The sequence below is a fragment of the Anarrhichthys ocellatus genome, unplaced genomic scaffold, assembly GCF_004355925.1.
Source record: "Anarrhichthys ocellatus isolate YVR2014 unplaced genomic scaffold, GSC_Weel_1.0 scaffold99, whole genome shotgun sequence".
NCBI classification, from domain to species: Eukaryota; Metazoa; Chordata; class Actinopteri; order Perciformes; family Anarhichadidae; genus Anarrhichthys; species Anarrhichthys ocellatus.
Window position 1 is genome coordinate 570372 of NW_022280129.1, and position 14406 is coordinate 584777.

The 14406-nt window shown below is 39.8% G+C and overlaps 1 protein-coding gene across 2 annotated transcripts in view; it reads left to right on the forward strand.

Moving 5' to 3' along the window:
• Nucleotides 1–14406, forward strand: part of LOC116399049 (receptor-type tyrosine-protein phosphatase gamma-like) — a 540858-nt gene that overhangs the window by 340588 nt on the left and 185864 nt on the right. For both annotated transcript variants that reach the window (XM_031875879.1, XM_031875880.1), the window contains exon 3: nucleotides 9881–10063. In XM_031875879.1, coding sequence (XP_031731739.1) covers nucleotides 9881–10063 — 183 coding nt within the window. The remainder of the gene's footprint in view (nucleotides 1–9880; nucleotides 10064–14406) is intronic.

The window sequence follows — 14406 nt, forward strand, 5'->3', positions numbered from 1 at the left end:
ACAAGCTCCTTTGACAGCTCTTTGAGGAAGAGCCGTCGTGCATTGGTGATGCCGCTCTTGAATTCTGGGTGCTGAGCCGTGAAAAAGGTGTAGGCATTCAGGGTGGCGATGTCAATTATGTTGTACCACAGCACCATGGGCCACCTCTGTGTTTGGCGCTTGCAGGTGTAGGTGCCAACCTGGCGGGCTTGCTTGGCATGTACTGTAGAAACTTGCACCTACCCCTGAATGGCACAAGCTGTTTGTCCACAGTGACACAATCACTGGGGATGAATCGCTGTCTGCAGTTGACCAGGAACAGGTCCCATACATAGCGGAAGGCTGCCATATGGTCTGTTTCCAGTCGGAAGGCTCTGGTCCTCTTATCATCGAAGCGCAAGGTACGGCGAATGTCTTCAAATCTTCCAATAGCCATAGTGGCCTTGTACATGGGATTATGTAGAGGACTCCCAAACAGCTCACGGACTGATACATCCCAGTTCTTCTCACTTCCTGCAAGCAGGGTCAATCCAATGAAGGCTATGAATTCATCTTTGGTGACATTTTTCCATTCTTTTCCTCTAGCTGTTGCTACTCTCCGTCCTTCCAAGTTTGTGCACTTCATCACCTCTGGTATTATATCATCAGTGATAAAGAGCTCCCATGCATCTTTTGGTGAGACAGTGGTGCTAAGCCCTTGTGCAGGCCCTGACCGACTTCTGAGGATATTGTGGCTCTGTGTTCTGCCCTGGGTGGGAGGTAACTCGCTCCAGTAAGAGCCGTTCCGACTCATTCTGTTGGACATGATTTGGACACTTTCTTCTTCAGAGGACACAGAAGAGGAATCTTCTGAGTCAGATTGATCCTGTTCAGTTGGATTTCCAGGTGGACGACTGCCACTGCCACCTGGACAATAGTCTGGGTCCTCATCATCAGAAATTTCAGACTCGGAGTCCAACCCTGTTACTGCGTCTCCATCAGCCAGCATCTGTAGGACCATTTCAGCTGTGTATCTAGCAGCCATGACACCTTGGATGAGGAAACATAAGAGTAATGTTTTGAATAGATCAATATGTAGCTATATAAATAAATACACTCACACACACACCTACACACACACACACACACACACACACACACACACACACACACACTACATATAGTAATGTTAGCTAACTTAGTTAGCTAGCTAGTGTTAGCTAGATATAAAGTAGGCTAATTTGTTGATAAATAATAACATACTCTTTCACACAATCATGAATGACACGCACACGCACACACACACGCACACACACACGCACACACTACATATAGTAATGTTAGCTAACTTAGTTAGCTAGCTAGTGTTAGCTAGTTATAAAGTAGGCTAATTTGTTGATAAATAATAATAACAACAGTCATGAAAGACACACACAATATTATATGAAGATAATACTTACATGTATCAGCTCTTGCTGTGTAAAATAATCTTCCTGAGGGGTGACACTTCTGATATAGTCTGTGTGGGCCACAGTTAATTTATTCCTGACAGCCACAGTTGATAAGAATCAAAGGTTCCCATTGGATTCCATAGAAAATGCATGCGGGTCATTTTTGACCCACTTATGGAAGCTTGGGGTAGTAATACAAAAACTACAATTTCTTAAAATGTATAAAAGGTAAGTTAAAAATGTAAATGGCATTATATCAAAAACATGTTTTTTGAGGAATACCTGGAATATGAAATAACAATTTTTCATTACGAAGATATTTCAAGAAAACAACCTCACCGGGTCATTTTTGACCCACTTGTGCATCTAAGGGAATTTGATAATTCATGGCCTTGACTATAATGTGCAAAGCATTTTGTGATCTTTAATGAGCCAAAGATAAACCCGTCTCTTTACACATGCAGCTGATGCAGTTGCATAATGGAACTTCAACAGGGTAGTAGATTTCTAGGTTCAGCGCCTTTTTGTGAGTTGGCCTATTCAGCACACAGCTTCTTAGCCATTAGCCAGGTGTGTGATTGAGGTAAGCGCTCTAGCAGTCATGCTAGTCTCCTCTTTCCTCTCCTTTACCTTTGCACTCCCCCATACTGCTGCCTTCAGCAGAAATGAGCTGTATTAAGGCAGTGAGTAATCGCTTCACGTTTTCCCTTCCGCTGCTTTTGCCGGCCAGGCCGCGGCTGTCTGCATCCATAGGTAATGCTAGCCTTATACTAAAGCCAGATCACCTCAATCAATAGCCGCCCCCGGGCAAGGTCGGAGATGGAGGAGAGGGGAAGGAGAACAGGATGCAGCCTAATTCAATGAAGTAGACATTACCCAGTGCTCGCAACGCGCCGGGGCATGAGTAATCATGGACAAATTCATTTTAGAGCCTAGGAGCCCAGTATTGCTTTCAATTAAGGGCAAAGTTTAGAGCGAATGGGGTGCATATAGTGGGAGCTGGTGTTAGTGGGCAGCAGAAGGAGGGAGACACAGAGCAGCAGAGATTCAGACAGAGCTCGGATCAGTTTCTGTTGACATTGTCAATTTGTAGCCGAGGTCTTCTTCAGGCATTTAGCACAGCTGCACAAGTCGGTGTAATGCTTGACTAACCAGTTCACTATGATATGCAGACAATGATCCATCCGCAAGAGGCTGACTCTTGTTGGTTTGTAACTAATGGAAAATAAACACATTATAGGATGCTGCTAAAAAACAAACGGTGAAATTAAATAAAACGAGGCTGGAAGTTTTGAGCGGTTAGTGCTGCTCAACACTGAGTGAGAAGAGGATGGAAAAAAAGAAAATACTGGGAAATATGAATGTAGTCAAATGAGTGCATTACATTACTGTTGATGTCTTTATGTAATCTCTGACATCATGGTCCTAAAGACAAACTAATAGTGAAGTATCTACTTCCCATCTAGAGAAACAAGTTCCCATCACACCTCATGTTTATTGCTGCTGACGGCTGGGATTGCTGTGAGCTGCTGAGCTGACTGCAGCTTGATCATCTTTGTCTTCAGCTCTTTGAAATGAGTTTGACACTAAGAGTCAATGAAAATCACCTTTATTGTATTTTCTTACTGAAATGTTATGAAAGTTCTTACTATAATCTGAAGCATGTTGGACAAAACCCTGAAAGGAGTCAGTGCTGCACATAGCACCAGTGTTAAAGATGCAATGGCACTGAAGGATTTAGCTGCATGTTCATAAGTCATGCAGTACTCATCATGTTGAGCTTATGAATGTGTGTTTTGAAACTGAGCAACAGTAGAAATATCATGGAAATGTCACTAAAGTGCTGAAATTCTTGGTGTGCATTATATTATAGTGAGCTTATTGTTAGTTTCTAAATACCGTTAACCCACAAATGTAAGCCAGTCTCCAAATTATATTTCAACCTGTATGACAAATTGATGGCAAGTCCTAGGTCATGACGGGGAGTCGTTTAGTTAATTGTAACAGTGATGGAAAACGAATAAGATATTATAGAGAGTTCATGCATATGAACAAAACCTAAACCCTTCAATTGATGCAACATATAAGTCTGCAGACAAACAGTACAAATATGATGTACTTCTCATTTGAATAAAGGATGTCTTGCAGTTGTCAGCATGATCGTTATGGGGTGTTTTAGGTGCTAGAAGGTTAATCAGCTCCGCCAAAGATTCACATTTACATGCACCCATGACACAGTTTCCATGGCACTGACCTCATCCTCCTTTTTTCCATCCACCACCCTGTGTATCTAACCAGCTTTCCTCTTAATGTTCTTCCACTTTTTCATTATCCCCTTTCACACCCAACGATTAAGTGATTTCCCATAGCTGCTTGTTTCATCGCATAACACCCTGAACATCCAAAAAGGGTAAAGCCTTGAGAATAAAGTGTGGGCATGTGGCCATTAGGATCCCCGCGAATGCTGCAGCCATCCAGTTGTTGTCAGACATACATATTTATGGTTGTACTCTTAGACTGATATTCATGATGAGAATAAAAGTGAGGGGGATGTAAGAGACGGCATTCATGCATGCTTTCCTGTAAAATGCAATACAAACAAGAGCACACTCAGAGAGGCCCACACCTCCACCAACGCGGGACAATTCTCCAGCAGTGCTGCTGTTTATCAGTAAATAAAACCGTTATGGAGGCTGCATCCTTTTAAGTTGCTTTTGGATTGGATTCCTTCAGGAAATGGCGTGAGACTCTCTTACAAAATAGCGATTGACTGCATTTCTGGTCTCCTGCCGGTGTGGAAGTCTGTAATGCCAGAGTCTCACACCAGCTCTGAGTGTCTAAAGACATTGATGTATCAATAGATCGTCTTTAACATTCTTCCAACTGCATTACTCAGAAAGAATAAGTCTGTATAAGGTAGAGAAATCCCAGGTTCCCAGCAATCTTTGTTTTTAGCGATTGTTATGGAATGTGGCATTGAGTTGTCAACATGAATGAATCACAACCATCTTTAGTGCATATTTACAACTTTACAAGGTTAATACTTATTATTTCAGCACAAGACTCTTCTGAATCTTTTCCATGTGATTCTCTTCATGTGTTTAATCATATAAATAAGTAAGACACTGTGGTGAAATGTGGTTTTAAATCTTCTCAAGTCACCACAGAGAAAGTCAAAGCTTTAGAAGCTTTTCATTCCACACAAGCAATGCTTATGTTACATAGTGTGTCATTGGCATGTAGCATCCAAGCATCCTCATATCAGACATGCAGTTTTAAGCACAAATGTGTGGCCTCCATTCAGCTCAACTAAAGAGAGATCCAGCCCTTTATTACATTTTGAAACCTTCTTCCATTTGCTGTTTTAATATGATGTTCATACAAGCTCAACACTTCCTCCACTTATTTCATATTAAAAAGCTTCCAGCGGTTCAGGTCACATTATCTCGCCAGCAGAATTATTTTTAGTGACACGGCAACAAGTAGGGTTGAGTTTCATGAACAGCAGCTGAGGAAGACTGAGGAAGAAACAGCACAAAACGTGTCAGTCAGAATGAATTAACTGTGCACAAGGACGTTTTGTTGTCTATCAATGCACTTCTGCTGAGTTCACCCTGTGAGCCGGAGCAGATATTCTCTACACAGTACTGTATCTATAAGTAACCAAATTCTTCAATAAAGCATCAATACCTCAGTGCAACAATACTCAAATAGAAGTTCAAGTCCTGCATTCAGAATTTTATTTGGAGTCCTACGTGATAGTATTGATAGTAAAGCTTTTCATTTTAACCACGGATGAAATGACATGTGTGTAATGTGTAGTGACAAGCTCACAGAGTGAATTAGTGCTCTCAGCTCTGGTGAGTATTTCAGCTCATTGTTTTGGTTCGTCCTGGTTCACTCTCTCATCAACCCGGTTTCAAGCAGCAGCTCTCAGCAAAAAAAACGCAGTGGTGGGCTGTCAGGGCCTGCAAAGCCTTCTCTGCTGACCTAAACAGAATCACAAAGTTATAGCTATTTTATAATCTAATATTTTTTCTTAAATACACTACATGTATTATAATTTATATAAATATTTTTCCCATTATCTTATTTTCTCATTGCACAGCTCCTGTCTTCCTCAGTTGCTCTGCTTCCAGTGCAGCTTGTTTTAAGTAGAGCTTTTATCCAATCAGATTTCACCTCTGTGTCTCTACGTAAGAACAGAGGCAGAGGCCTGCAGACTCACAAGTGAATCCATGTGCAGTTTAAGTGAATGGGGACGATATTGTTGATTGTCATAGTCTTCAACCAATCAGATCTTTAGTTTGACATGTTGGGCGTATTCTTTGATGTGTCAGAGCCTGCTAGCTGGCCTACAACTACGTCAGCATTAATGGGCAGCTCAGTTTTGAGGTGCAGCTCTGCAGTGAGGTGCAGCGTGCGCTGTGATTGGTCAGTGGGCGAGCGCGTGACTATTGTGAAACAAAACTTAAGGAAGCTGGCAAAGCTTAGTAAGAGTAAGAGTTCAAATTGAAAGATATGGAAGAAATGATGACATTTTTTTCATTTTGCTTGGTGTAGATTATTATTTTTTTTACCTGCTCTAAAACAGACCTGCTTCAAGTCGCTTTAGTGACAACGCCACACAAATAAGAAAAGCTTGTCTTTTTAACCTGATCTTACGTATGATATATGAATCTCCCAATGATCTGACGCAGACCAGCCAAATGAAGAAGACCTGTACATAGATGGACCTCGACCACATTCTGCTTTACCACTTTCAGTCAACTTTTCAGATCGGATTGCCCTCATTCATCACACGTGTTCAGGGTGTGATTCACACATGGTGAAAACTCAAAGCAGAGGGAAGCACTACACCAGTGCTCTAAACACACACTGACAGGTTTTAAGAACACATTTTTCAGTACAGTAAAAGAAAAAAAAGAACAGAACAGCTACTTAGTGGACCTTGTAGTGCATTGGCTGTTCCAGTGATTTAGAGTTGCCCTTCCAGGAGGGGCTCACAAGAGACTTGTGACTTTAAAAAATAAAATGAAAGCAGCAGAGATGAGAGGCTGAGATACTCTGACCTGAACAAACCCTGACCAGGCTTAAGAAAGCTCCTCTAGAGCGACAGAGAAGCACTCTTCATGACCAAACTTCACAGCCGGTGTAGTTGCATTAGTTGTTAGCACCAGCGTTAAACGACCTGAGTAACCTAATTTGTACAGAAATAAATCAGTTATCCACAGTAGATCCAATAAATAAGCCAGTGACAGCTATGTGCTACCATTTCATTGGCGTTTACACGGTTCAAAAACCACTACAGCGGTGTTCTGAAGGAAAGTTGACTGCTGTTTTTGAGAGCTGTATAACGTATCAGCTTCAGCTATTTTTCTATGTATTCCAGTAAACGCCACAGCAATACATCTCACCGGGTTTTCAGTGACTCAATGAAAAGAGCTTTGAATGGCTCGCGTCTCGTCCTCTACATCGCAGAGATGGACTAGTTTCCACTGACAGGAAAATTACAGGTCTGTTCTGCTCACAAAGCTGCTTGAATGGGAAATGGTTCTGAAGCAAAGCAGCTCTGCGCACAACCCAAATGAGATTATCTGAATGTAGAGCAACTAACTAGGGTCATGTGGGCTGTTATTCAGGTCTTTCATCTCATGACACAAGTTTGAGACAGGTATGTAGCCACATAACAAGCATACATGGAGGAATAGTGCACCAGTTTGTAGTATAGCAAAATCATATGAACAATTTCTACAATATGACGTTTTATGTCTGAAGACTAAGAAAATACATAATTCTTTGGACATTTGTTATTGTCAGGCTGCATGCAGGGAGTTACAGCAGTGGACTTGTGGTTTGTATTGAGAGCACTGTTGAGATAAGATGCAACTGGGTCAAAGGTTAAGTAAAGGATATCATGTTGATATGAATATACCAACAATGAACAAAGATAAGACCTCAAAAACAATCTAATGTTATTATTAAACTCCATTTGTTTTTTTTTAAACTGATATGTGAAAACCTCACAACTGCAATTAACATTTTCACTTCAGCTCAAAGAGCAACTTAAGAACAGCTGAAGAACTGAACTCCAGGGGTTAAACCTCACTGCAGTGATGTAAACGTGTACTCAGGAGTGTCAGTACGGTGTGACATCACTGTCGCATATGGTTAAAGCTGCAACAAAACCACTCCTACCAGTGATGTTGGGTGTGGTCCATTTTCAACCAGAATAGGTCAGAATTTTGCAGCATTTTTGACCCTTCATGTAAGGTTTTTACAACTTTATACATGTAAAAGAACAATTTATGACTAAGCTAAAAGAAATGCATTTTGGAGACCCATTAAATGAAGACAAATTATAAGATGTGCAAATGTGTCCACTCATTACATTTATACTTTCAATCATGAACACATATACCATTGAGTAACACCACTGACATGTTTATTTTTCAGCAGCTCTCCTATTCCTGTCAGCGGATTGGTTGTTTCCAGGGGTGGGGTTAGGGCAGGTTAGGAAATTTACATATTTTTTGGGGGGCAATTTTTGCCTCCACTGACTGAAATCCAGGGGCAGTTTCAAAAAATTGGGGTCACTTTTTGAAACTTGTGAAATAACATTTAACCTTTGTTCAAAATAATAAATATACTTATTTAGGCTTACAGTATATGAGCAATTGTCATCAAATGGCAATAATAAGACTATTAGGCAGTAGTCTACAGATTCAAAGTGTTTTCTTAGATCATATTCAATTTTATTCTTGTTTCTTTGTGGTTATTTATTGTTATTATTAAATGTTTTAAACAACTATTAACAATTATTAAGTCAACGATGCCTTGATTACATATACATCAGTCATTGTATGGAATTATTGAGAAAGATATTTTTGTAGCACCTCAAATATTGTGATATTACCCATTTTTGTCCTGAACATCTGCATTGGTCATTGTGTGGAATTTTTGAGAAAAACATTTTTATAGCACCTTAAACATTTAAAAAATGTGCCATTTGAAGGTACAAATTCAGTTCAGAGTTGTTGCTTAGTAAATATCTTAAGACTGTCAGTCAGGTATTATTCATCAGCAACCCTCAAATCAAAGAATAAAGACACTTTATGCACAATTTAGGTGTATTTTCCCTTTAACTCACGAGATGCAGGTAGCATGTTTTATACTTAATGTGAATATAATTCATTTAATCTAAATTCCATTATGCAATATGTATACTTTGTTGGCATCTTATTCTGAAAACCGGATGTTCGTCTGAAGAAACCGGATGTTGTCTCACGTTAATCTTTCCGTTAACTTTCACGGTCCTTCGCTCGCTCCCGATCTGTGCCGTTTGAATGCGTTTACCGTGAATGTCAGCATATAGGTGCACTAACATGTAGCTAAGTGTCTTTGCTGAGTTGACCGCAGTCTCGCAGTCACAGGTCTGATGAAGAAGCGCTCCATTTATTCATTCGTTTAGAAAGTTCGGGGGCATTTTTTGCCCCTCTCCTAGTGATATCAGGGGCAAAATGATATTTCTTAGGGTCAGTTTTGCCCTTTGCCCTCGTGTATTTCAGACGCTGGGTTAGGGGGTCTCAGGCAACATCCAGCCCCCCCAATGTTCTATAGCTACTCTTTGAGCAGGGCCCTGTGACATTTCAGTCCTAGCCTTACTAATGACTACCTGTAAAAAGTGACTCTAATGCTGCTCTGACCTCTGACTTTCACTTTGTGGGTTTTTACTGTCAAAGGGTGCAGAGACACACTTTAACTTCCTCATGACTGACTCGTCGGAGGTGTTCTAGGGTTCCATGTCAGCTCAGCTGTGTTGGGCAAGCTACTTGGAGAGTGTAGTGAGCTAAGCTTCCAGTCACTCAACATTAAAGGTAGCTTCAGTACACTGAAGCTCTGAAGCTACCCCCAGAGAAATGTAGCAAGCTAAGCTACATCAACATAAAACAACACAGCAACAAGAAGCTTGTAGTAACTACATTGAAGCTCTTTGTTTAAATCATCTTTATTCTAAGTCAATGCTATTAATGTATACATATGAAGTATTTTATAGAAATAAATATAGATGTAGATAATATTCATTATTTCCCTTGTGATTGACTTCATCACTGTGTCAACGCAGAGGTGTTGTCTGAGACAGCAGTGCAAAACCCAAATATAGAAGTCATTCATGTATAAGATGTCACAAGTAGCATCATGGCCTCGTAATGACATTTTGAAATTCTCTATTCACCACATGAATGAAAATGTTGTGCTTTTTCAGCATCCGTTTGATATTTATTCTGCGAGTTTCATTGGAATACAGATGACTTGGCAATGCCCACTGTCTGTCACTGTTTTCAGAGGATATCAGATGGTTCTGAAATGTCATTTTCCTCTGATGTAGCCCTCTAAAGCCTACTCAGTTTCACATCAAAGTGTGTCCTTCTAGTGATGAGAGACCCTGCTGCATTTCTTGTCTCCTTCAGGTATATATGGGCCGGATGAAGGCTGGGCATCAGCCTACCCAGAATGCAAAGAGAGAAACCAGTCACCAATCAACATTGTGGACCAGGATACCAAAGTATCCACAGAGTATCAGGAACTGACACTGGAGGGCTTCGATACGGAATCCTCTAATAAGACATCTATGAAGAACACCGGCAAAACAGGTACAGTAAAGCCAACACAGGCTCCTGCTGCAGATTGGGTTCACTCTGGATTATCGCTTCTCAATTTATGTGGAATAATCTTTTTTCTACACTCATTCTGACTAAAATGTTTGAAGTAGTGAAATGAAGGAGTCAGTTAAATTTTGAAAATGAATAACTAAGTCTATGAGACGGCCAACGCTACAGAGGACTTCCTGTTTGCGTCACCAGCTGCCCCCCCCCCCCTCTTGCTGCTCCCGTCGCCTAAAATTCCTGCTCAACAGGATTATATATATATTAGTGCTGGGCAAGTTATCGCGTTAAACGCATTCATTAATTAACGCCGCCAATTATTTTATCGCGCGTTAACGCAGTTTTGTATTTTTTATTAAGCGGACATTTTTAACACAAGAACCGGGCAGCGAGCAGTGAACAGCTGTGTTTGTGTGGCGTCACTTCCTTCTCTTCCTGCTCTTAACTGCAACTCTTTATTAGCATAACTTCCACATGCTGCACGTTATTGCCACGGTACAGACTACAGGTTCTATGCTTCACCTACATTCCCCTGGGTCCTACGTTCCTCCATGTACAGCTTCTTATCACCCTCTATTTATAACAAATACCACATATATTACGGTAATCAGCGTTGCATATGTGTCTGGCCAAAATACCTAAAAAAGCAAAAAAGAAATGATTCATTTAAATTATTTTTTAGAGTTTTGTTTTGAATATGTATAATAAGCATCATTTAGTTATCGCTACTGAGAATTTAACAAACATAAAAACATGAAGTAAATAGGTTTGCAGTTTTCAAGAAGTATATTTCAAATTGCATCTATTACACACATGAAGATAAAGTTGTGACCACCGGCTGAATATCTATGATCAGAATCATTATAACTGTGTTATAAATAGGGATGGGTATCGTTTGGGTTTTTTCCGATACCGGTGCTAAAGCGATACTTTTAAAATGATACCGGTGCCTAAACGGTGCCTGAACCGTTACTTTTTTCTTCAAATTGAACAATATATTAACTGTTTAAAGCAGGGGTCGTCAACGTTTTTCAGACCAAGGACCCCCAAACTGATAGAAAGATGGAGCAGGGACCCCCGACTATATATATTGTATAAAATTGTGTTTTATATTAAATGGGCCTAGTACCATGTATAAACATACCTCTTTATTGTGCATTCAATACAAAGCTATTCAAATAATACACAGGTTCATATATTCATGTTGTTATTTTAAACATGTGCAAGGTACAGTGAGTAGGGAGGCCGTGCCACTGCCATTTATAAACATACCTTGTCAGCTGATACCAATGCCAATATCAACATTGTCTGTCAATTGCATGATAATCATGCATACAAGCTATTCAAATTGATGTTTTCATTTTAAACATAAATGTGGAAACCAAAATGAGTGATGGCCTATTAGTGCCACTGCCATGCATAAACATACCCGTTATCTTGCATACAATACTGAACTATTCAAATAATGGACAGATTCAGGCTAATGCGCCAATTCGTCGTTTGCCAACCGCTACTACACCTCAAAGAAGAAGAAGGTTTTGCATGCCTGTGGATGTTGTGCTTGTTATGAGCGGCAGCGCTAAGTACCCGGATGTCGATGGAGGAAGTCGGTAGCCTGCCAGCCGTTTGACAGATCTCGTTCTCGTTTTTTGTTTTTTTTAATAAATCATGGCCGAAGCTTCGCCAGAATGATGGAGGGGTTTGTTTCTAAGCGCGCACAGCTCGTCCGGTTGTAATAATACTATGAGTGAGGAGCGGAGGACCGAGGCTATCGTTACCTGCTGCCAGGACGGAGTCATCAGAGTAGTGTAAAAAAAGTATTTCAATCGGCTCAGGCACCGAAAGGAAGCACCGAAATCTGCGTTTGCGTTTCGGTCCGGTAGATACCGGTCGTATAGGAACCGGCCGTATTGGCACCGGTTTTCGGTACCCAACCCTAATTATAACTACTACTGTGTAAAGCAGGGGTGTCAAACTCATTTTCACTCCGGGCCACATCAGCGTCATGGTTTCCCTCAAAGGGCCGGTTGTAACTGTAAGACTGTATAACTGTAACTACTCCGAACATATTGTTAAATAACTGTCTCTGCTTTTGATTATTGTTTATTCAAGTGTAAAAATATTGTACATGCAGTTATATAAATGTAAAATGATATTTAAGCACATTTCTGTCATTATAACATAAATCATTTTAATTTAGGGTTAAGAAACCCACATTACTCTCTCAAAGACTCTCTGCCCTGCCGTCGTCCCGTGCATGGCAGCTACATCCAAGAGCTCCTCACTGAGATCAGGTCTTATAAACATTGATAGATGATGTATCTCGTCTCTTAGCTAGCTGTGTTGTTAGATTGCCTGCTAGTTCCTGAACTCGGTCTGCGATGGTGTTTCTTCACAAACTGACATTTGTAAAAGTCTGTATCTGGTCGGAGCTCACCTGCTCACAAAATAAAATGACGTGGCCGGCTGGATTCGGCCCGCGGGCCTTGAGTTTGACACGTGTGGTGTAAAGGGAATACTGCTGTTAAAAATAACCTTATTTGTTTAGTGTTTGCAAACCAAATGTTATTGCACTTTTGTTCATATAGCAGTACTTTTAAAATAAAAGTGCGCAATACACTACTTTTGAAGTCATTGAATTTTGCGCATAACAATACAATTAATCGCGATTAATTGCAAAAAAATCATGCGATTAATCGCGATTAAAAATTGTAATCGTTGCCCAGCACTAATATATATATATGTGTATTTATAGTATATATATATTTATAGTGTATATATATATATATATATATATCTATAAATACATTAAACTAAAACCTTTTCAGTATATATACTTGAAAGGTTTTAGTTTAGTGTGTTTAATCAGTTTTTTAATCATATATTCAATAATTAATTCATAGATCTTTTTCATAATATTGTTTTTCTAAATTAATAATCAGTTAATTAAATCAGTTACTATGTTAAATAACACATTTTCAATCAGTTATATTTCTTGTAATTAAATGTATTTATTAATAACTTTATTTCATTTCATTCACACATACATATATACTTACATGTATACATCTATATATATAGCAATCCTAAGGCAGAGGAAATCAATCAAGACAGTTAACATTAACAACAGCAGCAAAACAAATGTCAGCAAACACCTTTATTAACTTGCAGTAACACATACTTTTTTATAATTTACACAGCAGAATATACACAAATTCACACAGAAATCATTTACATGGATGTCTTATTTCAATTTAAATAAATAAAATAAAAAGATGACAGTCACACTGTCATCTCTGTGACAGCAACATGAACACATGAGAAGGATCTACAGGTTGTCTTATTAGTGAAGGCTTTGTACAGGATGAGAGCTAATGTAACTGTAACCTTAAGTACAGGATGGTCAAATGGAGATATTACAAATGGACTAATGTCTTAATTCTGAATGTTTGTCCATCGTTCTCTCCCCTCAGCTCCTGGCTCTCTGTAACAAAACAAGAACAGAATTAACAAAATACTCAAATTCAGTGTATTCGTGTAAGTAATCTCAACGTTTGAAACGTTACCGGACTTAAAGTGATATTTCAGGTTCACAACCTGTCTACCTGAGCTCACGTTGGTCCGTTTATGTCCATGATATGAAGTATAAATCACCTGTAAAATCATCACAAACTCAGTAAGATATTATTCAACCTCTGAGGTTTGAAAGTGAGGCATTAAAAGTTACTTTACAAGGCTTACTACGGTCGGATGCAGGCAGCCGGTAATAGCGCAGCAGCTAATGTCAGTTAGCTTGTCAGTTACCAACGTCACGTACATTAACGGATCACTTTAACACATGTGATGTTATAAGATCTCTTATTTTGCTTTAACATTAGTATCGTTGACATTTGAGTGAGTTGAAACCCAATAATTACATTTAAAAGTGAATCCAACGCAATGCATCTTGGGATATCGTGGGCCGCGAAGGATCCATCAGATGTGTCCTCCGAATCTGGGACCAGAAGGCTGCATTCGTCGGCTGCATTTGAAGGCATTTAATTACTAAGCATCCCGCCATGTGCGGGGTTATTGTCTGGACAATTGAATCCGGTCAGGCTGTTGTTTTCTTTTACAAAGCAAGAATTATGGTCTGGAAAAATGGGGATTGTGTGGCGATTGCTTTAGCCCTGTTTGAATCAGTAGGAACAACTAAACGCTGCGGGGAGAGTTTGTAGATTGTGTGCCGCAGTTGTTTCCCCGCTAAACTAGATTAGTTTAGCCTCCCTGAAGTGCGGGGCCTCAGCTGTTTTTTGTTATTGTTCTGGGTTCAGAGGTCACAGCCTGTTACA